At 35.4% G+C, this 25,119-nt stretch overlaps 3 protein-coding genes across 3 annotated transcripts in view; 2 read left to right on the top strand and 1 right to left on the bottom strand.

Moving 5' to 3' along the window:
• The first annotated feature begins 31 nt into the window (after nucleotides 1-31).
• Nucleotides 32-12,807, top strand: LOC109081938 (cytosolic phospholipase A2 gamma-like). The gene is made up of 12 exons (XM_042723304.1): nucleotides 32-249; nucleotides 2,970-3,072; nucleotides 3,152-3,292; nucleotides 3,831-3,884; nucleotides 3,963-4,010; nucleotides 4,680-4,736; nucleotides 7,230-7,310; nucleotides 8,050-8,110; nucleotides 10,921-10,976; nucleotides 11,055-11,209; nucleotides 11,747-11,912; nucleotides 12,311-12,807. Exons 1-12 carry the CDS (start codon nucleotides 37-39, stop codon nucleotides 12,463-12,465), a joined length of 1,290 nt encoding a protein of 429 aa, XP_042579238.1. The 5' UTR covers nucleotides 32-36; the 3' UTR covers nucleotides 12,466-12,807.
• A 540-nt stretch (nucleotides 12,808-13,347) lies between these two features.
• Nucleotides 13,348-19,048, bottom strand: LOC109081998 (60S acidic ribosomal protein P0). The gene is given in 8 exon segments (XM_042723469.1): nucleotides 13,348-13,562; nucleotides 13,798-13,938; nucleotides 14,732-14,959; nucleotides 15,726-15,847; nucleotides 15,965-16,032; nucleotides 17,251-17,426; nucleotides 18,275-18,385; nucleotides 19,001-19,048. Coding segments are annotated over 7 exon segments (948 nt in total). The 5' UTR covers nucleotides 18,329-18,385; nucleotides 19,001-19,048; the 3' UTR covers nucleotides 13,348-13,403.
• An 892-nt stretch (nucleotides 19,049-19,940) lies between these two features.
• dhx33 (DEAH (Asp-Glu-Ala-His) box polypeptide 33) overlaps nucleotides 19,941-25,119 on the top strand; it is a 12,370-nt gene continuing 7,191 nt past the window's right edge. Inside the window, exons 1-4 of the mRNA XM_042723310.1 lie at nucleotides 19,941-20,311; nucleotides 22,208-22,368; nucleotides 22,448-22,675; nucleotides 23,861-24,031. Of these exons, the coding sequence (XP_042579244.1) occupies nucleotides 20,101-20,311; nucleotides 22,208-22,368; nucleotides 22,448-22,675; nucleotides 23,861-24,031 (771 nt within the window). The 5' untranslated portion in view covers nucleotides 19,941-20,100. The remainder of the gene's footprint in view (nucleotides 20,312-22,207; nucleotides 22,369-22,447; nucleotides 22,676-23,860; nucleotides 24,032-25,119) is intronic.

Genomic DNA, 25,119 nt, shown 5'->3' with positions numbered 1-25,119 from the left:
TGAATTGAGTGTTTGAATTGATTGAATGACAGCAGTATGTTCTTCTCTGAGTGCATGGCCTCCTTATACAAAGAACCAAACTGGTCCACCAAACTAGAGACCGTGAAAGAAAATATCATCAAGAGACTCGGCGGACCAGGAGTCAGCTGGGATGACAAATCAGCCAAATTGAAGAAATATTACATGAAAGACTTCTTCAGCTTAACTGACCTCTGGGCAGTGCTGTTTGTCACATCATATGTAAAAGAGGTCTGTTACTATTCATAACACAACCCACCTTGACTTGTTGAGGGAAGAAGTGGTCATGTTCAGTTTTAAAGTGCACGTGTTTTTAGGTCGACCTATGGTGGATTTTATGGATAACGATATAGCCTATAATAAGAAAGCTAATACGCTCGTATAGGTCGTTTGTCCAAATCCCTGAAATACGACCCATCAGAGCGTATACTACAATTGTGCCCCTATCGGCAAAAGGTTGTTTTCATATTAATGTTTTGTACTCTTTTATTTGCACTGTGATTTGCGTTTCATGTAGCTCAGTTGGTAGATTATTGCGTTATCCCTTGATATGCAATCATGCTATCATGGGTTCGATCCCAGACAACGGACGTGCATGTAAAATGTATTTATGCTCAATAAATCATAATTTAGCATGATTTCTGTGGGGGTTAGGTTTAGGGGGTGGGGTTAGGTGTGGTCATTCGAACGAATAAGCCACCTAGTAAAATATGTACGAATTACTGTGAGATCGGTGTAAAAAGTCCACACATTGCATTTAAATAAACGTGCGGTTTTGATTGGTCATGACGTTATACGTCATTTCATGACGACAGACGCAACGCGATACTGTCATTATTTTTACGCCCGCTAGAGGCCGCTTAACTTTTTAAAACGTAAATATAGGTCGTAATAAGGTGCTTGCACAAACGACCTATATGGTCGTTTTTTGTTGGAGGACAGTACATACAGATATAGGCTAGGCAAGGAAAATTTATTTATATAGCACATTTTCGTACACAATGGTAATTCAAAGTGCTTTACATAAAAGAACGTAAATAATCATGAAGAAAAAATAACAAAAATAAAACAAGCAATTTTAAAAACAAAACAAGCAATTTTAAAACATTGGAAATTATTTAAAATTTACTTATTTAAAATGAATTTAAAACAGTTAAAAATAGAAAATGATTTTACATAGAATACAGTGAATATGCAAAATACAGTGCAATGAGTTCAGACATCGCACAGAGCTCATTCAACAAATGCACAGCTAAACAGATGAGTTTTGAGTCTGGATTTAAAAGTGACTAATGTTTTAGCACATATGATCTCTTCTGGTAGCTGATTCCAACTGCGGGCGGCATAGTAACTAAAGGCGGACTCCCCTTGTTTTGTGTGAACCCTTGGTATTTCTAACTGACTCGATCCTGATGATCTGAGTGGTCTGTTAGGTTTATATTCAGTGAACATATCTGCAATATATTTTGGTCCTAGGTCATTGAGTGATTTATAAACTAGTAAAAGTACTTTAAAATCAATCCTAAATGTAATTGGAAGCCAGTGTAAGGACCTGAGGACTGATGTGATATGCTCAGATTTTCTGGTTCTAGTCAGAATCCTGGCAGCAGCGTTCTGGATGAGCTGCAGTTGTCTAATGGTCTTTTTGGGAAGGCCGGTGAGGAGACCATTACAATAGTCCACCCTGCTGGTGATAAAGGCATGAACAAGTTTCTCCAAGTCTTGACTGGAAAACAAAACATCTACTTCTTGCAATGATGTTTTTTAGATGATAGTATGCTGATTTAGTCTGCGTAAATCTGGGTATCATCAGCATAGCTGTGATAGGCAATTTGGTTCTTTCTCATTATCTGACTTAGTGGGAGCATATACAGGCTAAACAAGAGCGGTGCAAGAATTGAGCCTTGTGGTACTCCGCATGTCATGGACGTCCACTTAGACTTATGCTCTCCTAGACTCACATAATAGCCTCTCCCTTCTAAGTATGACCTGAACCATTTTGAGTACCATCCCAGAAAGCCCGACCCAGTTTTCCAGTCTCTCTAGTAGTATGTTATGATCAACAGTGTCAAACGCAGCACTGAGATCTAGAAATACCAGCACTGATATTTTGCCAGAGTCAGAATTTAAGCGAATATCATTTAATATCTTAATGAGCGCTGTCTCTGTGCTGTGATGCAGTCGGAAACCAGATTGAAAATTGTCCAGGTATCCATTTGAGTCTAAGTATTTGTTCAGCTGATTAAAAACTACCTTTTCTATAATATAGCCTAATATGTAAAACACAAACATTTATTCTGGATGTGATTAATCATGATCAATAGATTTGGCAGCCCTGTATGCAGCTGTTATGCTGATAATATGAATTGCAATGAACAGTTTAAAATTTGAACGAATTTTAAAATTCTAACAGTAAAATGCAAAAATATTTTTAAAAAGCTGAGAAATTGAGAAAGACTTTTTGAAAATGTAAAATTATTACAAGAAGTCAGAGCAATCGCAGCTTTTATTTAATCACTGCTTAAATAATATTAGCGACAGTGTTTAAAGTAGCCCATCATTCATAAGAACGAATATAATGAAATCTACTCTCAGAAAACAGCCACTTCTCTTAATGAAGTAAAGTCCCTGGTGGAACCTTCTGCAGAACTTCAAACATCCTGTTGTAAACTCAAGAAACTTCAGCACATTATTTTAAATATCTCACAAACTTTTCTTTAGGATGGTGTCAGAGGAAGAACCGCTGACTCTCTTCATTATTCCTCAGAGAAGTGTCCTTTCTAAAAGCGATCTGAAGAACCCCAAATATTGCCTCAAGTGCTTTTTCATTTGTACATTTGCAACTTGTTTTATTAAACTTTAAACTTTACTCAGGACATGCTGAGCAAATATCATCAATTAAACTTTTCCACTACAACATAAACCTACAATAAAAAATATGCTCTCTTCAGATCGATGAACAAACACTCACAGATCAGCGGGACCAGCACAATGAAGACCCGTATCCCATTTACGCAGTGATCGACAAGCAATGCAAAAGGCGTGAGGAAGGAGGTCTGTGTTTTTGTCTGAAACAGACAGATTTTTAATGTGTTTGTGTCAGCTGTTATATAGAGGTGTTTTCTGTCTGCAGACCCCTGGTTTGAGATCAGTCCACATGAAGCAGGTTATTCCCTCACTGGAGCGTTTGTGGACACCTGTGACTTCGGAAGCCAGTTTGACAACGGTTTAAAGAAAAAACACCAGGATGAAATGGACATGCTGTACCTGCAAGGTAACAAACTCTATTGCAGGACTGCTGTAACATGCAGAGAGAGAAATGTAATCAAGGATGATTGGAAATGTTCAAAAATAATTTTTCAACTTAAAACTTTATTTTGCATTAAAATTGCATTTATTTATATAGCACAAATAAACACAACAGGAGCTGACCACTGCGCTTTACAGACTATAAGACTAAGATACATGAAAAAAGCAAGAGAGAGAAAACAGTAACACATAATGAAATAAAAACATAATTAAGATTTGTTAAATGACTAGAGAAGAAAATACAAGTTTAACTTAGATTTAAACTCATGTACAGAGGACAGGGGTCTTAGAGATAAGGGGAGGCTATTATAGAGCACTGACAATCATTAAAACAGGAGTAATATGTTCACATTTGCGCACTCTGTTTCATTATCACACACACAAATGAATACTTGCAGACTCCTGACACATCTCTGCCATGAGCTCTGTTCAGGAAGCTGAGGGATAACATTTGTTTCATTTATTTGAAACGTTGTGTTTGTTTCATCTTGTGTTTTCTGCAGCTATGTGCAGCAGTGCTTTAGCTGATGGAGAGGCGACCTGGAAGTGGATAAAAGGTACAACTTGAATTGTAAAACTTGAAGATTTAATTCTGCTTAAAAGTCATTTAGTTTTCATTTGATTTTGTTTTTCAGCTATTTCAGTGCCTGAAATAAAATCGGTATTAGACAAAATGGACCAAGGTATAGAATTTTAATGTTTATTTATTGTTTAGTTCCATATATTCAAATATTTGTTGATCTGTCATTTGTAGCCAAGCAAATGTTCAAACTACAAGCTGAAAAATTAAGTGTCAGACTCGTCTAAAAATACATTAAAATCAAAATTTATTCAGACACCTTCAACATTTCTCACATTTTCACTGTTTATTTGCTATGGTTTAGAAAATTATAATAAAATATAGAGTTAAACTGTGTCAGAACAAATTCATCTTGATAATGTCAGATAAGTTGATAGAAAGGTATGTAACAAAAACATGCTCAGGTCAAAGTGTGAAATCAAATTTTTGGTCCCAATTTTTTTTATTAGATTTCTGGAAGTCTACTGTATGAAGAATGTTTGAGTATAATATGTCACAGTTTACTTTATTTTGCTATTCTCACTTACATAAATGAACTATAGTGTCCTGCACCCACTAGTTAAAAAAATAATAATAATAATAAAAAAAAATTTCTAGTGTCTGAATAATTTTTGGTTTAACTGTATGTATTAAAAAGGTCTCTTCAAAACTGTTAACATCCCATGCATAAACATGTAGCACTTGCTAAAAATATATCACCAGCCCTGATGTAATATTGTTTTGTATGATTGCTTCTGTTTGTGGGGAAACACCTGCTATTCACTGTAAAAAGGAAAAGATCACACCGGAGGAAACGCCTCTAAAACCACTCAGGAGCCTGTCGGTGAAGGTCAGTGAGGAACTTACCAGGGTTCTTGGCAAACTCTTTCAAAAGGAATGAACAACCGGAATTCTTTCATACAATAAATTAATGCAATTCATGGAAGCACAAAAATAATGCAATACATTAGCGTTAACTAAAAACCAAAATCTCCTTTAAACTGTCAGTTATTAAACTTCTTTCCCCTAGGATTACAATATAATGTAAATTGCAATCAATGTAAAGTAATAATAATAATAATTCATCATACAATAATAGTTCATCATGCAATAGAAGAGCAATGAAAAAGAAGAAGCAGTTGGTTGAAAATAAAGATATTTTCCATTAACACGCATCTGTCACAGGTAGTGCTAAGCAAGTTTGATGAAGAAGGAGAATCCAAAAAAATTGTCTTTCGATACAGTTATGGCCGAAAATATCGGCACCCTTGGTAAATATGAACAAAAAAGGCTGTGAAAATTAATCTTTTTGATCTTTTATTTTTAAAAAAAAAATCACAAAAATCTAACCTTTCATTGGATAATAAGAATTTAAAATGGCGGGAAAATATCATTATGAAATAAATGTTTTTCTCTAAATACCCATTGGCCACAATTAACGGCACCCTTTTATTCAATACTTTTTGGAACCTCCATTTGCCAGTTTAACAGGTCTAAATGTTCTTCTATAATGCCTGATGATGTTAGAGACCACCTGACAAGAGATCAGAGACTATCCTTTATCCAGAATCACTTCAGACCTTTTAGATTTCCAGCTCCATGATGCTGCTTCTCCTCTTCACTTCATCACACTCATTTTCTATAGGGTTCATGTCAGAGGACTGGGATGGTCATAGCAGAAGCTTGGTTTTGTGTTGTTTTTGAGGTTTGTGTTTGTATTATTGTCCGGTTGGAAGATTCAAACATGGCCCATTATAAGATTTCTAACAAGTCAGTCACTTTTAGATTTTTTTATCTCTTGGTATTTGATAGAATCAAAGATGCCATGTATCTAAACAAGATGTCCAGGACCTCCAGCAGAGATATAGGCGCACAAAATATAAAATATAGAGGTGTATTTTTTTTTGTACATGGGGTACTTTTTATCCCTGTGTTCACCAAACCCATCTTGACGTGTTTGCTGCTAAAAAGCTCATTTTTTAGTTTCATCTGATCATAGAAGCCAGTCCCATTTAAAGTTCCAGTCGTGTCTGATAACTGAATATGCTTTTAGTTTGTTTTTGGTTGAGCTAGGAGATTTTTTCTTGAAACCCTCCCAAACAACATGTGTTGATGTAGGTGCTGTTTGACAATTTTTATTAAGGTTTTCTGACCCCGATACTCAACTTTTTTCTGCATTTCTCCAGCTGTGACCCTTGGAGAGTCTTTAGCTACTCAAACTCTCCTCCTCAGCGTGCATTAGGACCATATAAAGACACACGTCCTCTTCCACGCAGATTTATAACATTTTCTGTTGCTTGGAAATTCTTAATTATTGCCCTGATGGTGGAAATGGGGAATTTTTATTGCTCTAGCTCTTTTCTTAAAGCCACCTCACTAATTTGTGAAGCTCAGTTATCTTTTTCTGGACATCAGAAATATATTCTTTTGGTTTTTCTCATTGTGATGGATGATTAAGGGGATTTTGGGCTTTGGTTTCCCTCATATTTATATTTCTGTGAAACAGGAAGTCTTGGATGGGTATTTTAATGTTCATAATCACCCTGGAGTGCTCAAAATTGTGAATATGAATGGGAATATACTTCAGAGATATTTTACTCAAAAGCATTTATAAGGGTGCCAATAATTGTGTCCAAAGGTGTATTTGAGAAAAACATTCATTTCATAATGATATTTCCCCCCGTTTTAAATTCTTATTATCCAATTAAAGGTTAGATTGTTGTGAACTTTTTTAAAATAAAAAATCAATATGATTCAACAATGCAGATTAATTTTCACAGCCTTCTTTAATCATATTAACCAAGGGTGCTGATATTTTTGGCCATGACTGTATATCCACAAGAAGAAACACACTGGAAATCATAGGAATAAATTTTAAATTTTAATTTATTTCTGTGATGCACAGCTGTATTTTCCGTGTCATTGCTCCAGTCTTCAGTGTCACAAGATCTTCAGAAATCATTCTAATATGCTGATTTACTCCTCAAGAAGCTGTTTTATAATTTATTTCTATACCATTCAAAAGCTTGAAATGGTTTTTGAGCAGCAAATCAGCATATTAGAATGATTTCTGAGGGATCATGTGACTGGAGTAATGATGCTAAAGATTCCGCTTTGAAATCACAGGAATAAATTAAATATTAAAGTATATTAAAATAGAAAAGTTACTTTAAATAGTAACATTGTTTCAAAATTTTACTGTTTTTGCTGTACTTTGGCTCAAATAAATGTAGGCTTGGTGAGCAGAAGAGATTTTGACTGGTAGTGTGTGTATATATAATCAATACATTTTGCAGTGTGCTTCTGTTTGTTTAATGTGATTCTCCGTCCCTGTTGTCTATAGACGAATGTTACCAGGAGCTCTTGAACCCTGTGGACGCTGACCCTTCTGCCCTTGAGCAGTCCTCCAAAACAAAGCTGACCGGTAAACTTTTCCTAAAGTGTGCTATAATTTTTATAGAGAATATTTGGGGCTAGTTGTCACACTTACTGCAGTGAATATGCATGTTTGTTTATCACTGCAAACGTAGATAACGTTTGAACTAATGCAATGAAAACAGGCTGATGGAAATATGTCCTGAAGGTTTTTTTTTTGTTGTTGTTAGGGAAATAAATATTTTTACTATTTTATGTTCACAAGGGTAAACAATAGCACAACTCATTGTACATTATGGCTATCTCTCACAGAATATAATTAAATTGTTGTCTGTAGTGTGGGGCACATTGTCACAGAGGGGACATTATAAAACGCTTAACGTTGAAAACGCTTAATGCGTTAAGACTGTAATAGTAACCTGTAATAACATCTATCAAGCCCCACCCTACTGTCTAAAAAAAGCCATATTTCACATCATATCTGTATTTAACATTTGTCATTTGTAAGTCTCTTTGGAAAGTATCTGCTAAATAATGTGAATGTATATGTAAATTTAATATAGTCTATTTAAAAGCTTTTAGAGAATTTTAAATAGTAAAACAATTATGTAAAAAAAATCATGAAACTGTAAAAATGGATAGGATAATGTGCCATAACATGAATCAAACCACTTATTTAAGTTTTTTTTTTTTTTTTTTTTTTTGCTAGGTTTTGTTAATTATGCTTGTAGATGCACAAACTAGAAAAGGAACAAATGACTAATATATATGTCCCCCTCTTTTTGCAGACTTTTTTGGAGGCCAAAGGCAGTTTGGCCAAACTGCTGATAAGCACAAAAAAACTGCCAGGTCAGGTTACCTCTATTTATATAGCACTTTATAAAATACAGATTATGTCAAAGCAGCTTTACAGTGTTAAACAGAAAAGGTGTGTAAATGTTGCAAACAAAATTAAATTCTGCTATAATAATAATACGTTTTATTTAGCACCTTCCCAGTGCTCGAGGATGCTTTACAGTAAAGATACAATTAGAAAAAAGAACATCAGTGTAATAAACAAGAATGAAAAACATTAGCACAAGTGAAAAAAAAAAACAGAATGAAACACAATAAGGAAGCACAACAAAAATTAAGAATGATAACATTGAGAAAAACAAAGAGGTGTAGGATGTAACTTACAAATGATAACGGATGAGTTTTGAGAAGTGATTTAAATTCAGAAATATTATTGACACAGCGGAGAGTTCCATATTTTGGGTGCAGCAACACTGAATGATCTACCCTACAGTGAAGCAAGGTGATATCGAGAGATACTGAGAAGACCAGAATCAGTGGAGCGTAATGAGTGAGCTGGGGTGTAAGGGAGGAGCGGTTCACAGAGATACCAGGGACCCAGGCTGTGCAAAGTGAGCAGGAGAATTTTGTATTTAATACAATATACAACTGGAAGCCAATGGAGATTCAACAGAATTGGAATAATGTGGGCAGAGCGCTTGATGTGAGTGAGTAGTCTAGCAGCAGAATATTGAATATACTGTAACCTGGAAATGGAACTGAAAAGGGCATTGCAGTAATCAAGGCAGGATGTGACAAAAGCATGAATAATGGTTTCAGCATCTTTAACACTAATGAATGCGACATAATTGAAAGAATGCGGATTTGGTGACAGAATTAATATGAGCTTGAAAGGAGAGAGATGATTCGAAAATAACATAAGATGATCTAATTGGAGTACCAGCTATCTCACAAGAAAAGTCATTAGGAATGCTGCTAATGCATGACAGGGTTCCAACAATAATGATCTTGGTTTTAACCATGCTTAGTTTTTAAATATTAGAGGTTATCCAATCTTTTATTTCATGTACGCAAGAAGAAATTGTACCAATCTGAGCGGATAGAGTGGGCCTACAGATAGAGTAGAATGTCATCAGCATGTAAACCATGTCGGTACAAGATTTGACGCAGGGGGAGTATGTAAATAATGAATAATAGTGGGCCAAGGACAGATCCCTGGGGGACACCTTGCTTCAAATGGACAGTAGGGGATCAAAAATCCTGCACTGAGATGTAGAACTGTCTGTCAGAGAAGAAAACCAGGAAAGAACAGCACCAGAAACACCGACATCAGAGAAATAAGTAAATTATGGGAAACAGTATCAAAGGCAGAGCTAAGATCAAGTAGCAGAAGTATAGAGAGAACCAGTCACAAGAGACTAGTTAATCATTCAGTACCTTTACAAGTACAGTTCAATTCTATGCAATGGACGAAATCCAGACTGAAAGGGATCAAAGAGATTATTTTCAACTAGAAAAGACTGAAGCTGGGAGGCAACAGTACTTTCCAATAATTTAGCAATGACTGGTATATTTGAAATTGGACGATAATTAGATTGGACGATAATGATTAGGGTTTTTTGGATAATGGTTTGGGTTTTTTTGAAAACTGGGGTGAATGCATTGGAGGATAGTTATTAGGTTTAAGTGATGAAATGAGAAATAGGTGCAGAGATGACACAGTGGCACCGTTTTAGAAGAGGAGTTTTTTTAGGAGTAGGTTCAGGATCAAGATAACAGGTTGACGAATTAGCTTGCAAAATTAACTCAGAAACAGAAGATGCATTGGTCAGAGAAAAGTCTGACAGGGACTGCCCAGAGAGATTGGGCCTAAAGCTAAACTTCGTAGCCTCATTGAAGAAACACTGGTGGAGGGCATCTGTCTTTTCCAGTAAATACTTCATGAAGGAAAGCAAAATTGATCTGAAGTTAAAGCATCATGAGTTGGAGGTTTGGTAAGCTTATTTATTGTGTAAAATAATGCTTTTGGCCTATTACATAATTTGTTGATTGTAGCTAAGACAAAACTCGATCTAGCCAAGTTCAGAGCAGATTTGTATTTATTAAGATGTTCAAGGAATGCTTAATAATGAATAGTAAGGCGAATTTTGACAAAATGACAAAACAAAAATTATGTATTATCAACAGTTTTAAGACTGCGATAGGATATGACAGTCTTAGGACGTTTCCTATACACAGGCAAGCTTAAGCTAAAGTCAAGAAGTACATGATCAGAGATACCGGTGTCAGAAGAAGAGATGGAGGAGATATCAACCCTTGATATACAAATCAGATCAAGAATATGGCCATGCTTATGAGTAGAAAAATAAACTTTAAGTCTGACAATAATTGGTTAGATTTAGAGCAAAAAGCATCAACATGAAGATTAAAGTTATTGAGCAGGAGCACAGAAGATGACAAAGCAGGGAAACATCATGGACAGATGGCCAGTCCATCACAGTCTCTAATATGACACTGTGATCATATGAGAGACACTTATATCTTATTAGAGACACTGTGATGTGCAGGTGTGTATCCATGTAGTTTTTCCTATACTACACAATACATTTTAGCAGCTGCAACTGAGATTGCAACTTTACAAATTTGATTCAATAGATTTAATGATTTTTTTGTTTATTTTATAAGATTAATAATATGATGATCTTAAGATCCTGTAATGAAAATCTTTTCAATCTGCAAAGAACCATGTAGTTAAGAACCCTATACAGCCAGGAGTTATTGATAAGACCCTAAGAACCATTTACTGAGCTGAAGAACTGAAGAGTTTTAGAAAACTAGTGCATTTGTTTCATTGATCTTTGTAGATGCATTACTCAGAGGATCTGGGGCAGGAATTATAACTTCCTCCACAACATGACAGGTGAGAACAGACCCGTTTGGTAACTGGAAATTCATTCTGAATAATAAAATCGACTCACTTCAAGCTGTGGTTGTGTAGATGAATCAGTACCAGCTGCTCTTTTGCAAAAAGAGACGAGAGATCTTATAGACGCCGGACTGTTGATCAACTCACCCTACTTGTCAATGCTGAGAAAAGAACGAAACATTGACCTCTTCATTGCTCTGGATTTCAGCGATGGAGATCCTTTCACGGTATATGCTTATTTAAATAAATAATACAGACATTGTCTCAAAAAAAAAAACGTTAATTGAAAAGAATGCATCCCCTAGAAATGTAAATTCCATCACCTTTTACTCTCCCTCAGGTTGTTCTGATCCTGTATCTAAACTCGTCTTTCTTCTGTGGAATGCAAACTGCATTTCTTTATTTATTTATTTATTTATTTTTTTAAATAATGATGACATTCATAGTTGCCACCATAACCTATAAAACATACAGAACTTCAAAAACACTGACAGATAATTACAAACGTTGTCTATCATCTGAACAGATAAAAACAAGAAATAAAAACATTTCAGCAGATTTTATTTTGAGTTCTGTAATATCTGGATAGAGCATCCATCCATCAGGTTTCTCATTCATCTCAGTGGTGGTTTCTTCCCTGGTGCATGATGAAATATAGGCTACACATAGTAAAGGGGTTGATTTAAGTGAATACTGTCAGTTTCAACAAAAATGTCTGTCTAAGCCTTTTAATTAAGTGCTACTGCTATATTTTTCCATTGCAGACAGTGAGAGAAGCTGCTAAAACGTGCAAGAAACTAAACATCCCTTTCCCCGAAGTCAACGTTCCCAGTGATGAAGGAAAGAAACCAAAGGACTTCTATGTGTTCAAAGGCCAAAACGTTCCAACCGTGATTCACATGCCTCTGTTTAACGTGGTCAACTGTGGAGGCAAGTTAACATCTTCCAGTCATCCTGAATAATGCAGAAATGCTGAATAATGCTGCAGATTTCCAGACTTCGCTGTAGATTCTTCAGATCATATTTAATGTCTGATAAACTGTTAACATGCATGTTACATTCTGACTAGGTATGGTAATGTGAAGAAGCCTATAACCTGCATATATTCACCTCTGACACATCAGTTATAGATCATTGTAGTCATGGTTTAATTTGACATTAAATGAATGCGTGCTCCCTTTATCTGTTGCTTTCTTGAGTGACGGAGGCGCGTGCTCTTTTAGTGAAGTTCAAATTAGACTCGCTCATGGCAAAGACAAAGAGTTTTGTGTAATAGAAACATGTGACTAAAACCCTGCTGATTTATGTTTATTACTGTGTATTATCAGATAAGCCTGGTGATTGGAGGAAGAAATATGGCATCTTAAAAGGTCCTTACAGCGCTGAGATGATCACTGAAGTTATGGGGGTCGCCGGAAAAAACATTTCAAACAACATAGAGAAACTGCTGGAGGAGATTCGTGCAGTCGCTGAGGCTAAATGATTCCTGGCACAAATACAGACTATATTACAAGAAATCAAAATTTTATTAAATGCATTTTGGTCTTATTGTAAATTATTCATGCTTCTTTTTCTATATTAAGGCAGATTCTCTCTGTTGATGTGGGATGTGTGGCATTATAGTCATGTTTGGACTTTATTTCCGTTTATTATTATCCTATGTTAAAATGGTTTTGCATTTTTCAGCCCTTTTCTTAGTTGTTTGACCTTCAGAAGCAATAAAGAGCTAATAATCACATCAACCATAACACAGACTGGATTTCTGCTGATTTAAATATGTATTGCATCTGTTCCAATGAATTAATAAACTGTTCTCTAAAAACAAGGTTTCGTCCTGGTCTTTTAATATCATTCAGCACAAATATCAGCCTTTTGCAGAGCTCTCTGGAGGCAAACAGCTTGCTTTTTCAGTGCAAAAACTGAATCTCGCTGATAAAGCAGCAGCAAAACTGTATAAGACACAATACACCATGCGACTACTGGAGTAGTCGGTTCATTTTTTGGCCATTCGTAATCAGTAGGATGAACTGTCTAATACTGTATGTACTTGACTTCTGGCTTTCTAGCCATAAATCAGTCATAATCAAATGTGCTTTCACAGTCTTACACCACACACCAAGTTTTTCTTTTTCAGTCTCATTAGGCCTAAATCATCACAACTTTTTCTGTAAAATGTGATTTTATTTTTGTAGTATGTGATTTTTATGTCTGCTATTAATTGACAGCAAACCTAGAGGCATAGTCATACTTGGACACCCTGAGCCAGCTAAAAGTATCAGCCAAATTTAAGTGATTTTTGTGGGCTGTTTGGTGAAACCATTTTAAACACCCTGACTGTACAGAATCAAATGACAGGAGCCACAACTGATGTTTCCAGATGTTTTATTGATGTTAATCTGACATGGAAGTTCATTCAGCAGTTTAATCAAACAGGCCGAAGCCCATGTCCTCGTCAGACTCCTCGGACTCCTCCTTGGGCGCCTCCTCTTTGGCCGCGGGAGCTGCAGACTTGACCTCCACAGCCGAAGCGGCAGGAGCAGCAACAGCGAAAGCACTGGGATCAGCCAGGAAGGCCTTCACCTGTGGAGGGAAACCACGATACACGTCAGACATGCTTTTAGCTCCAATTAAGGCAGAAAACGATGTATTAGGACTGTCTGAGACCAAGCGCCCCGTCTGTCGGGATGAACAGCACTGACATGGACGGCTGGACGCAGGTCGCTTTGAGCAGGGTTGATCAAGAGAACGGCACGGATCAGCCGCTTCGTAACCTAACCTGCAGCAGCAGCACATCTGTGTGAGATCTGAGCTTTACCTTCTCAGCCAAGGGGAAGGAGTAGTCTGTTTCCACAGCGACAGCCAGGACCCTCTTGTATCCGTTGATGATGGAGTGAGGGATGGAGGCGAGCGTCGGGTAGCCGATCTGCAGACACACACTGGCGATGTTCCTCACACCCTGAGCAGAAGAGACGGACAAGTTACACAGACGTCAGGGAATAAACACTGTAAAGCCTGAAAGGGGGAGGAAATTAAAATAAAATGCATTTAAAAAAATAGATTTTTTATTAAACAATATTTAGTTAAATGTTTTTACATTAAAATCAAGTTTTAATATTTAAAACATTTCCCTTTATATGAAAGGGGTAAACAAATTAAAATGGAAAAATTATATTATATATTTTTTAAGTAGTTTAAAAACTAATGTTTAGTTTAAATGTAATCAAATAAAAACACTTTAATTAAAATCAAAATCAAAAAGTGGTTTAAAAGATGCAACAATATAACTATATATTAAATATTCAATTTAAATTCTATTTAAATTGTATTATTAATACAATTCTGTATACAAGTACATATTGATACAATTTTATGCATCTTATTTTAACTCCTACTTTATTTTAATTAAATTTATATGTAAACAATTTAATAAAGATAGTTAAAAAATAAAAAAAAAATACTTAAAGTACAATTTAAAAGAATTAAATGTAACTAAAATAAATTGAAGAAAAAGTGTCTGAGACCCAAGCGTCCCTGTAAGTCGTGGGATGCAAAACACAGGGATAGAAGGAAACAGGTTTTATTTGTGCAGGGGGAACGACAAACCAGCACTGACCCAGCTGGCTCATAACTGATCCTGCATCTCACTGACCCAGCCGGCTCATAACTGATAATTGATATTTGTATTCTTGAGCGTTTATTTTTACTTTCGGGTCAAACCTCAACACATTCGCAGCATTAACTGAACTGACCTCCAGGAACCTCTTGTGCAGGGCGTCTTCAGTGATGTCCAGCACCTCGGGGCTGTAGACGCTGCCGTTATCATACACCTGCTGGATGATAAATAATTTTCATTTGATGATCAGCCCGTAAGAGAAGGGCGAGATGTTCAGCATGTTGAGCAGCGTGGCCTCGCTGGCGCCCACCTTGTCTCCAGGTTTGATCAGCTGAACGTCGCTCTGTGGACGGCACACGACAGTTTAGTTCATTTGCAATATTAACAGGAAATTTAAAAGTGTCTGAGACCAAGCGTCCCTGTGAGTCGTGGGATGCAAAACACACAGGGATAGAAGGAAACAGGTTTATTTGTGCAGGGGGAACGACAGACCAGCACTGACACCGCCGGCCCATAACTGATCCTGCATCTCTAGACTCATCAGTATTTGTAATGACCTTACTGATCCTGCATCTCTAGACTCATCAGTATTTGTAATGACCTTGAATATTTAAACTTTCTGAAAACATGTTAACAGGTCAATTTCATAAAAATAATAAAAAAAAGATTTCCTTCACTAAACATTTTAAATAAAATATTTTTAATTACATTAATTAAAAGAAGGTTTCATTTAAATTAAAAATATATATTTATCTATATTTTATAAAGAAATAAGACCAAACAGTGTTGAGCTAGAATATATTTTTTGTTAAGGAAATGTTTTGAGTGAAAAGATTTTCTTTGCTAATTTTTTTAATTAAGGAAATTTTTTTAATTAAAAAAAAATTAATTGTATACTATAAATACACTTAAAATAAGATTTGTAACCATTTTTTTTTTCATTACATTTTAAATATTTATTTCTTGCATGAACCCTGTCTAACTGACATGGATTCATCAGATTTAATCTCTTCTTCATAATCATTGGAAGGAGACAATTTTATGTTGATAACAGGGTTTTATTTGTTTCCTATTTATGTTTTTGTCCAGGTGATTTTCAATGGTTCCTCTGGAGATCTTGGTGGTGAGACCGAGTCCGTGTGTTCTGAGTGCTTCCCGCACCGGGCACGTTGATGGGTCAGCATGCACACGGGGCGAAAGAAAAAGGCACGGGCAGCACAGCGGGCACCTACCATCACAGACAAGCGGGCACCTACCATCACAGACAACAATGAAGAGATGCATTCAAGCCACTGAACATTTTGGGCACTTTACTTTTTGTGACACTCACTTTGCCTTTGCCCAGGTAGCATTCCTTCAGTTCGGACCTAACAGTACAGATCCTCCTTGGTCTGAAACGAAGCCCACGCTTTCCCACGGATGTGTAGGCAGTACAGCCTGTAAAACACGAGAATAAAATCAAACATTTACCAAGAGTTCAGTTTGGAACTGAGAAAGTTAATTTTTAAAAGATGTGCGCACTTTTTTTTCTAAGCATTCACTGCGCAGAGTGTCTGAGACCCAATGCGAGTTCCCAGGTGTGAGTCATGGGATGCTATAAAAATAACACAGGAAAAAAAAAATAAAATAGAAGGAAACAGGTTCTTATTTGTGCAGGGGGAACGAGACAGACCAGCACTGGACCCAGCCAGCCCATAACTGATCCTGCATCTCTGGATTCATCAGCAGCTCATAACTGATCCTGCATCTCTGGATTCATCAGCATTTATAATGACTGGATGAGCAAATGAAAGTCAAAGAATGATTTCACAAAGAATCTGTTGAATGGATGAATGATAAAGACCCTTTGTCAATTTACTTGGGGAAAAAATTGTAACTAAAGGAGATTCATAACAGTCCTGCATGTTAAATTCAACTAGCAGGTCAAAAACAGGCAAAAATATAGAGAATTTTTTTTCCCTGTTTTTGACTTGCTAGTTGAATTTAAGATGCAGGACTTATTAATCTCCTTTATATATCTATCTATCTATCTATCTATCTATCTCTATTCTAAGACTAATAATCTCATTTGATGAAACAGAGTTCAAAATGAGATTTTACTTTCGCTTTAAGATTTAAATTGACTAAAAATTTAATTTTAAAACAAGACTTTCCAAATTACATGCATGAGCTTAAATGCACTTCAATATAAAAAGCAGTCAAAGCAGCTTTGATTTTAATGGCAATATTCAAAATGTTTTAAACTTAAATTCTGCAAAACAACAAAGAAAATAAATAAACATTCTATTTATGGTCAAAGTTTTTTTTTCCCCCACAATTATTCTGTGGCAGTTTAGACGCAGCGTAACACCCACAGATGCAGAAAACATCAGAATCATTCATGCATGTGAAAACCTGCTAAGAATTGAGCCAATAGTTGTAATGTGGCTGAGATTTAGACAGGAATCACGTCTTTGGTGTTTTTTGACAATTAAGGGAAAATACAAGACTTTACCTCAAACGGTTGTCAAAAAAAAAACTGCATCATTTTGTTTAAAAGTGCGACCATGTTATCAAAAATGGCATCCATAATTTTAGAGAGATTGCACACTATAAAGACTTTTAAAGCTTTGTTGGTCTACTGTGGGTCATCATCGTGCCCAGGCACACACGCACCTCTCCAGAGACGGGTTGTTTTCCAGGTGGCCACGGATGGCCTTCCTCATCATGGTGTTTTTACCCATGAGCACGACGGCCTTGCCCCGCAGGGACAGACGGATGGTCTGCATCTGCTTGGAGCCGACATTGTCAGCGCCCACGATGAAACACTTGGGGAAGTCATCCAGCAGTTGCTGTAAACAGACAAAAAATGTGTCAGACTACACAACCGCATGCGAATCGTGATTAACGGTGTCTGAGATAATCGCAGATCATGGAAGACAGACAGAAATAGTAGGAGACAGTTTATTACAATCGTGCATTTATTGAATAAAGCAAACCTTGAATTAGACTAATATTTATTCAGATTTTAAATTATTAAGTATGTATATTAGTTAAGTGTACAGTTACATTTTAATAAAGATACTTGATCCAAGTTTAAAAAAATACTACATTTTAAAATTATAATCAAAACTAGATTTAAGACTTAAGATTTACTGAAAAAAAAAAACATGAATTTATTGATAAGACAAGAAGCTGGAACAAAATAAGCAAGATTTGTGATGACTTATGATTTATTATAAAATTTCAGCAGGGACAAAAAAAATTATGCATTTATTTAACAAAACAAATCTTTAAATATACTAAATGCTCAATCAAACATTTTATAAATGTCTAATAAAAAAAATATATATTCATAAAAAAATATTAACCAACACTTGGCAAAAACAACAACCTTATGGGGTTCTTGACTACAGTAAAAAAAAAAAAAAAAAAAAAAAAAAAAGATTAATCAAAGCAGTCCTAATACAAGAAGGCATTTTAGTTGAAAGGTTCAACTTTGATGAAAGGTTTTGATCCGCTTAATATTTTGATTTGTTAAATTGTCTGTGAAAAATTTTATATGTGAGTTGTGGGGTTGGGTAGTACAGGTGTAGTAGGAAACAGTTTGATGTCTGCAGGGGGAACGACTGACCAGCACTGACACAGCTGGCCTGTAGATGTCCTGCTGTAGATCATGTTATAAAAGCAGAGAACTTACAATGATCTTCAGAAAGTAGTTGGACTTCCACGTGGTCCGGTCTTCCCTGGGCATCTTGACAGTGCTTCCAAGGATCGGTGAACAGCCGGTTTAAAGACGAGGATGAAAAATCTGAGGATCACAGGTTGCAAGCAATTTAGACACATTTATCTTGCAACATGTAGTGATAAGGATGGCATTCCAGTTAGCTGGAAACATTTTACATGACACAATAGTGCTTTGTCATCTACTGGCTCTAATTTCCTAATACAATGTCTGAGACCAAGCGTCCCTGTAAGCCGTGGGACACAGACAGACAGGGATAGTAGGAAACAGTTTGATGTTAGCAAGGGGAACGACCGACCAGCACTGACACAGCTGGCCTGTAGATGTCCTGCTGTAACTGGATACGTGTAATAGTTTAATAATAATAATAATAATAATACATAAACATGCTATATACACAGTATTACTCCGATATAAGATATACAGCTAAATAACTATCATTCTACTACAACGAGAAACTAATCATTCAGAAAATCATTTTACGTGTCGTCCCACATGGCGCGTAGGCCTATGCTAACAGGCTAATGCTAACTTCCCACTCAAACGACTATTATAATACACGTCGAGTGTTAATGATATCCGCTAGTGATTCTTAATACATCTATGACTTATTCAGATTTCATATCGTCACGATTATCGTTTAAAAGAAGGAAAGCAGCACAGGGCGCCGTTAAGCCTCACCTCACGGTCGGAGCACGTAAAAGAAAGAGGCCGCTGCAGGAGGCGGCGGAATATTAGTACTAGTTAAACATCCAATCAGAATCGAGCGGAGGAGGCGTATCTGTGCGCTGATTGGTCAACACCCACGTCTTTCATTCTGCAGTTCAATGACTGTGCATACATGCGCAAAATAATTATAAACACACTTGACAAATTATTTGGTGGCTGAAATAAGATATGGATACATTAAAAAATATATATATATAAAAATAATATTAAAAAAATTCGAAAAAACTCAAATTCTTTGATATAATTTATTAAATTAAATATATAAATATATATATATATATATATAAACACTTTCTCTTATTTTGCGCATTTCATTTTAATAAACGTACTATGAATGTTGTTGGCTTTGTGAAGAATTGCTTACTATGTTCCTCACATATAAGTCTCTTTGGATAAAACCTCTGCTAAATGAATAAATGAATAAATGTAAATGTTCAGTGTTTTTTTTTTGACCAGAGCTTGAGTATTTACACTTGATACGATTTAAATTAATTTACAAAATTAATGCGTCTTATGTAGTCTATGATATTTACATTGTTATTATAATTATAAACTATGCTCAAGTTAGTCGTAGTAGCTTGTATTAAGTAACATCCAGAATGCTTAATTAAATTTAAATTAAGCAAACAAAACCACATGATATAAATAAAGTTGAAAAACATTAAAATGATTACAAACAGTAAAACACAGGCTTATTTTTTTTAAAGAATTATAAACACAGTCAGGAAGTACAAAAGAAAAACAAAAATACATATCCTAAATAGTTATAATAAAATATAATAATAATATAAAATAAGGAAAGAAAAGATAATTGTCGAAATGAAGTTAAATTTATTATTTTTTATTTCATTATTATTATTAAGTTTTTGGTCCGTCTGTGAGAGACGCGCCACGAGGCGGCGCGGGGGTGACGTCATCAGAGCGCGCCAGCAGCAGCCCCGGAGCCACACGAGCGGATGATGTAAACAACCGCAGCGCGAGTCTCCTCTGCTGTCCGTCTGTCTTTATGAGCGAGATCGGCCCTTCACACTGCCGCGCATCTCCCGCAGATCATGCCCCGCGACCCCGACCCTCCTCCGGCGAAGAGATTTAAGCCGGGCTCTCCCTTCTCCCGCCTGGATAAGAAGAAGCCGGGCATGCTGCTGCCCAGAGCCGGACACGCGCCCGTCAACGTGGACGCGCAGCGCAAACAGCTGCCCATCTATCAGAGCAGAACCCAGCTCATCAACCAGATCCGACAGCTGCACAGCGCTGTGTTCATCGGTAAGACCGCACACACACAGAAACACGTGTTATGATCCTAACTCAGTGGTCCCAGACCCTGGGGCCCGTCCCTCGTCCCTCGCTGGATTTGACTCTTGAAGATTTGGCATGATCTTGGATTATTTGGGTCTATGGAACTCATCCTGGACTTGCTGTCATAGCAACAGATCCTTAAGATTAAAAACTTGCTCGGGAGCAGCTCATTTCATGTCAAATGGATTAGATTGCATCTTTTTAAGTGGAACTGATAATTAAAATCTATCCCAGCCACTGCTACTTTATTAGAAGAGTACCCTTCTGATCCGGGGACAATTATTTAAAATAACAATAATTTAAAAATTAATTTGAAAATAATATTATAATGTTGTGTAATCTACATTGAAAGATATATTCGTGATAAAATAATAACTTTATAATTGTATTAGAGTCTTACACACATACAGTTATTCTGAGTCGTGCATTAATTTGAGTGCTGACAGATATTATTTTATTTATTTATTATTATTATTATTTTTTTTATTTTAGCGCAGGACATGCAGATAACTTGATCTTCACCCTTAAGAAACTTTAAATATTTTACAAAATAATATTTAAGCTTATTTACAATATGAATGTATCACAGGGTAAATTGGAAAATAAGTTGCTGCCTGTACAATGTTAGGATGGAGTTCACAAAAAGATTGTATTTAATTCATGAGGGTCTCCATATGACTTCTAGTATAGCTAAATGTGCTTCTTACAACCTAAAGTTTGATATATTTTGATTTTAATTGAGATTTGATTTAGTCAGTTTATGAGTCAAGTCACCTTTACTTATATAGCTCTTTTAACAAAACAGATTGTTTCAAAGCAGCTTTACAAAATTAATTAGGAAAATAGTGTGTCAGTAATGCAAAAGGACGATAGTAAACACTCAACATTCAAGGCAAGGCAAGTTTATTTATAGAGCACATTTCATACACAATGGTAATTCAGAGTGCTACACATAAAAGAAAGTAAAATAATCATGAAGAAAAATAATTAAAAAAATAAAACAAGCAATTTTAAAACTTTGGAAATTATTAAAAAATTGACTTATTTAAAATGAATTTAAAACAGTTAAAATAGAAAATGATTTTACATAAAATACAGTGAATACGTAAAATACAGTGCAATCAGTTCGGACATTGCACAGTGCTCATTCAATAAATGCACAGTTAAACAGATGAGTTTTGAGTCTGCATTTAAATGTGACTAATGTTTTAGCACATCTGATCTCTTCTGGAAGCTGATTCCAACTGCGGGCAGCATAGCAACTAAAGGCGGACTCCCCTTGTTTTGTGTGAACCCTCGGTATTTCTAACTGACTCGATCCTAATGATCTGAGTGGTCTCTTAGGTTTATATTCAGTGAACATATCTGCGGTCCTAGATCATTGAGTGATTTATAAACGAGTAAAAGTACTTTAAAATCAATCCTAAATGTAACTGGAAGTCAGTGTAAGGACCTGAGGACTGGTGTGATATGTTCAGATTTTCTGGTTCTAGTCAGAATCCTGGCAGCAGCGTTCTGGATGAGCAGTTAAAGGCAGATTATCATCGATTATGTCATCGTCCAGCTTAGTTCAGTTTAAATAGCATCTGTGCAATCATGTCGACGATATCGCTGGATATTAAGTGTCCCCAACTAAGCAAGCCAGAGGAACCTATAGAATGGAGAAAAAACCAGGCTCAGTCGGGGGTCAGTTCTCCTCTGGCCAGACGAAACCAGCAGGTTGTTCCATGCTGCAGCAAAGTCAGATTGTGCAGAGGACTCAACTGGTTCCTGTGATCTTGTCCTGACTAAGTTGTGTTTTTCAGTGTATTTGTGAGGATATTTTTCAGAATGCACAATATAGTTAATGTTTTCCTGTCGCAGGTGAGACGGGCTCAGGTAAAACCACGCAGATACCGCAGTACCTGTATGAGGCCGGCATCGGCCGGCAGGGCATTATCGGCATCACTCAGCCGCGCCGCGTCGCCGCCATATCGCTAGCAGCACGAGTGGCCGAAGAGAAGAAGGTTCAGCTGGGAAAACTGGTGCGTATCTCATTACACTCCACTTTCTCCATCTGCATCGTCTGAGTATGAATGTCAGTATGTCACACTCTGGTCTCAGGTGGGCTACACGGTGCGCTTTGAAGACGTCACGTCGTCGGAGACCAAGCTGAAGTTCATGACGGACGGGATGTTGTTGCGGGAGGCGATAGGCGATCCGTTATTACTGCGCTACACTGTGGTGATCCTGGACGAGGCTCACGAGCGCACCGTTCACACAGACGTGCTGTTCGGCGTGGTGAAGGCCGCTCAACGCAAGCGCATTGAACAGAACAAAATACCTCTGAAGGTACGAGAGAACACGCTTTGTAAATACTGACACAAATGCTGTGTTTTATTTATTTAAGGGCCTCGATATGACATTTTAGTACAGCTAGTTAGAGAACCTGACCTATCCTTAAGATCAAATTAAGACATTTATTAGAAAAGTTGATTATTAGAAATTTTTAGAATAAAGCAATAAGCCCCAAGAAGCTGTGGTTTAAAGTGAATTTATAACTGTATAATGTAAACCACGGCTTCACAGGGCTTATTGCTTTTATAAAACGGTTATTCCATAATTCCATATACGTAGTAAGTTACGTAGTTTCACAAAATAAAAAAGAGCAAATAAAGTGTAATAATATTAATAAAAACAGTGTTCTTCCACCAAACAGTGTTGTTCCTTAGAATCCGTTGTGGTTGCAACAAAGTGGTTGCCGAGCAACACATAAACAAAGGTGTATGTTTGTAAAGTTAAAGTCCATATGGTTTGATTTTTATTTGTTTTGTTTGTTGTGAATTTTTCTGATTAATCCGACTAATTAAAATATATTGATTTTTATTTTAATTTTAGTTTTAGTTTTTTTTAGCTACATCTATAAAGTTTATAATAATTTTTATTTCAGTTAAATTTTTGCATTTCAGTTTTATTTATTGTAGTTCATTGAGTTAAATGAAATAAAAATAGAAATGTTGCATTGGCAATCTGTAGTTTTCTCTAATATTGTGAATTCTATTGAAAAAATATGTATAATTTGTATTTTTTGTTTTCGTTTAAATTTTAGTTCGCATTTTTAGTAATTTCTTTTTTGTTGTTTCTTTCAATATGTCTATATAGTTGCCCTTATTTCAGTTTTAGTTATTTTTTCTAAGTTAAGCTAAATAAAAAAGCGAAACGTTTCCTTGAACAAAATAAGATGAAATAAAATAAGTTGGAGTTTTAATAAAAGTAAATGTTTTAATACTGAATTACTGCAGTTCATTCGTTCTGAACTGCTTAACATACTGTACAGACTCCACGAAATATCCATGTTTTTGTGAAGTTTAGGATTTAAATGTGAACATTTTTTATAGAATGTTCAGAATTCAAAAATGTAGCGGTGGTGACATCACTATAATATTTGCACGCTGGACCCTGATTGGTCTGTATTTTGTTACGTGTATATTTAATCATCTGTAATTTTTACTGTGAGTGAATGCTGTTGGTCTGTAGGTTGTTGTGATGTCTGCCACCATGGACGTGGATCTGTTCTCTCAGTACTTCAACAAATCACCGGTTCTGTATCTGGAGGGCCGACAGCATCCCATTCAGATCTACTACACCAAACAGCCTCAGTCCGACTATCTGCAGGCAGCGCTCGTCTCCATATTTCAGATTCACCAGGTCCTCCCACACACACACACACACACACACACACACACACACACACACACACACACACACACACACACACACACACACACATATATGACAGATTAAACTGTCACAGACATTTAATCACGTCTTTGACTTCTAATAAGTTGTAATGAGTTGCTCTGTGTGTTTTGGATTGATTGACGTGTGTCTTGTCATATTTTCACTCTATTTTTTTTGCTCACAGCAGTTTTTTATTTTCTTTTTACAAGTACAAGTCAATTCTGGATTTTTTTAATCTTGAAGTGCAAGACTATTTTCCAAATTTTTTCTTATTTTATTTAAAAAAAAGGAAACTTATTTAAAAAACATAAACAAAACAAATTAAAAATTATTTAATTTTTTTAAATTTTTTAATTATTTTATGTTTTTTAATTAATAATTGGAAGATGAATTGTAAGAGTATAAAAGATACTTGTTTTCTTTATAACTTATGCTTATTGTAAAAAAATACTTATTTTCTTAAAAAAAAAAAAAACTTAATTTCCTAATTTAAAGTCTTTATCTCTTTAAAATCTTTACATATTTTCTTAAAACATGCTTATTTTCCAAAAAAACAAAAAACAAACTTATTTTGTTTAAAAAAAAAACAATAACATATTTTTCTTTAAAATCTAGAATTATTTTCTTAAAAAATACACTTATATTCTTTTGATTATTATAATTTATTACATATTTTATTTAAAAAAAATTAATTATTATCTTTGTTTTTTTTTATCATTTTATTTTAATATTTTTTTTTTTTTTATAATATTATAATACTTAGTTTCTTTAAAATGCTATTTATGAAAATTATACTTATTTTCTTTAAAATAATAAAACCAATTATTTTCTTTAAAAACAATATTACTTTAAAAAAAAAAAACTTTAAAAATATCTTATAATCTGTGAAAAATGATAAAGCAGTACTTTTTAAATACTAATACTAAATTCTTTATAAAATGCTATTTTCTTTAAAAAATACTTACGTTCTTTAATAATTATACCTATTTAAAAAAATAAAACTATAGTTGTTTTCTTACAAAATAATACTTTTCTCTACACGTTACCAACTTTTT

Source organism: Cyprinus carpio, chromosome B5, assembly GCF_018340385.1.
Source record: "Cyprinus carpio isolate SPL01 chromosome B5, ASM1834038v1, whole genome shotgun sequence".
Taxonomy (NCBI): Eukaryota; Metazoa; Chordata; class Actinopteri; order Cypriniformes; family Cyprinidae; genus Cyprinus; species Cyprinus carpio.
The sequence above is the reverse complement of the archived record's forward strand: the minus strand, read 5'-3'. Positions and strand labels throughout refer to the sequence as shown.

Bases quoted from the DNA above. Each gene is read 5' to 3' on its own strand.
- LOC109081938 (XM_042723304.1), top strand. From the start codon at position 37: ATGTTCTTCTCTGAGTGCATGGCCTCCTTATACAAAGAACCAAACTGG. The intron at 250-2,969 runs GTCTGTTACTAT...TGCTCTCTTCAG, and splicing joins TCACATCATATGTAAAAGAG to ATCGATGAACAAACACTCAC. The intron at 7,311-8,049 runs GTAAACTTTTCC...CTCTTTTTGCAG, and splicing joins CTCCAAAACAAAGCTGACCG to ACTTTTTTGGAGGCCAAAGG.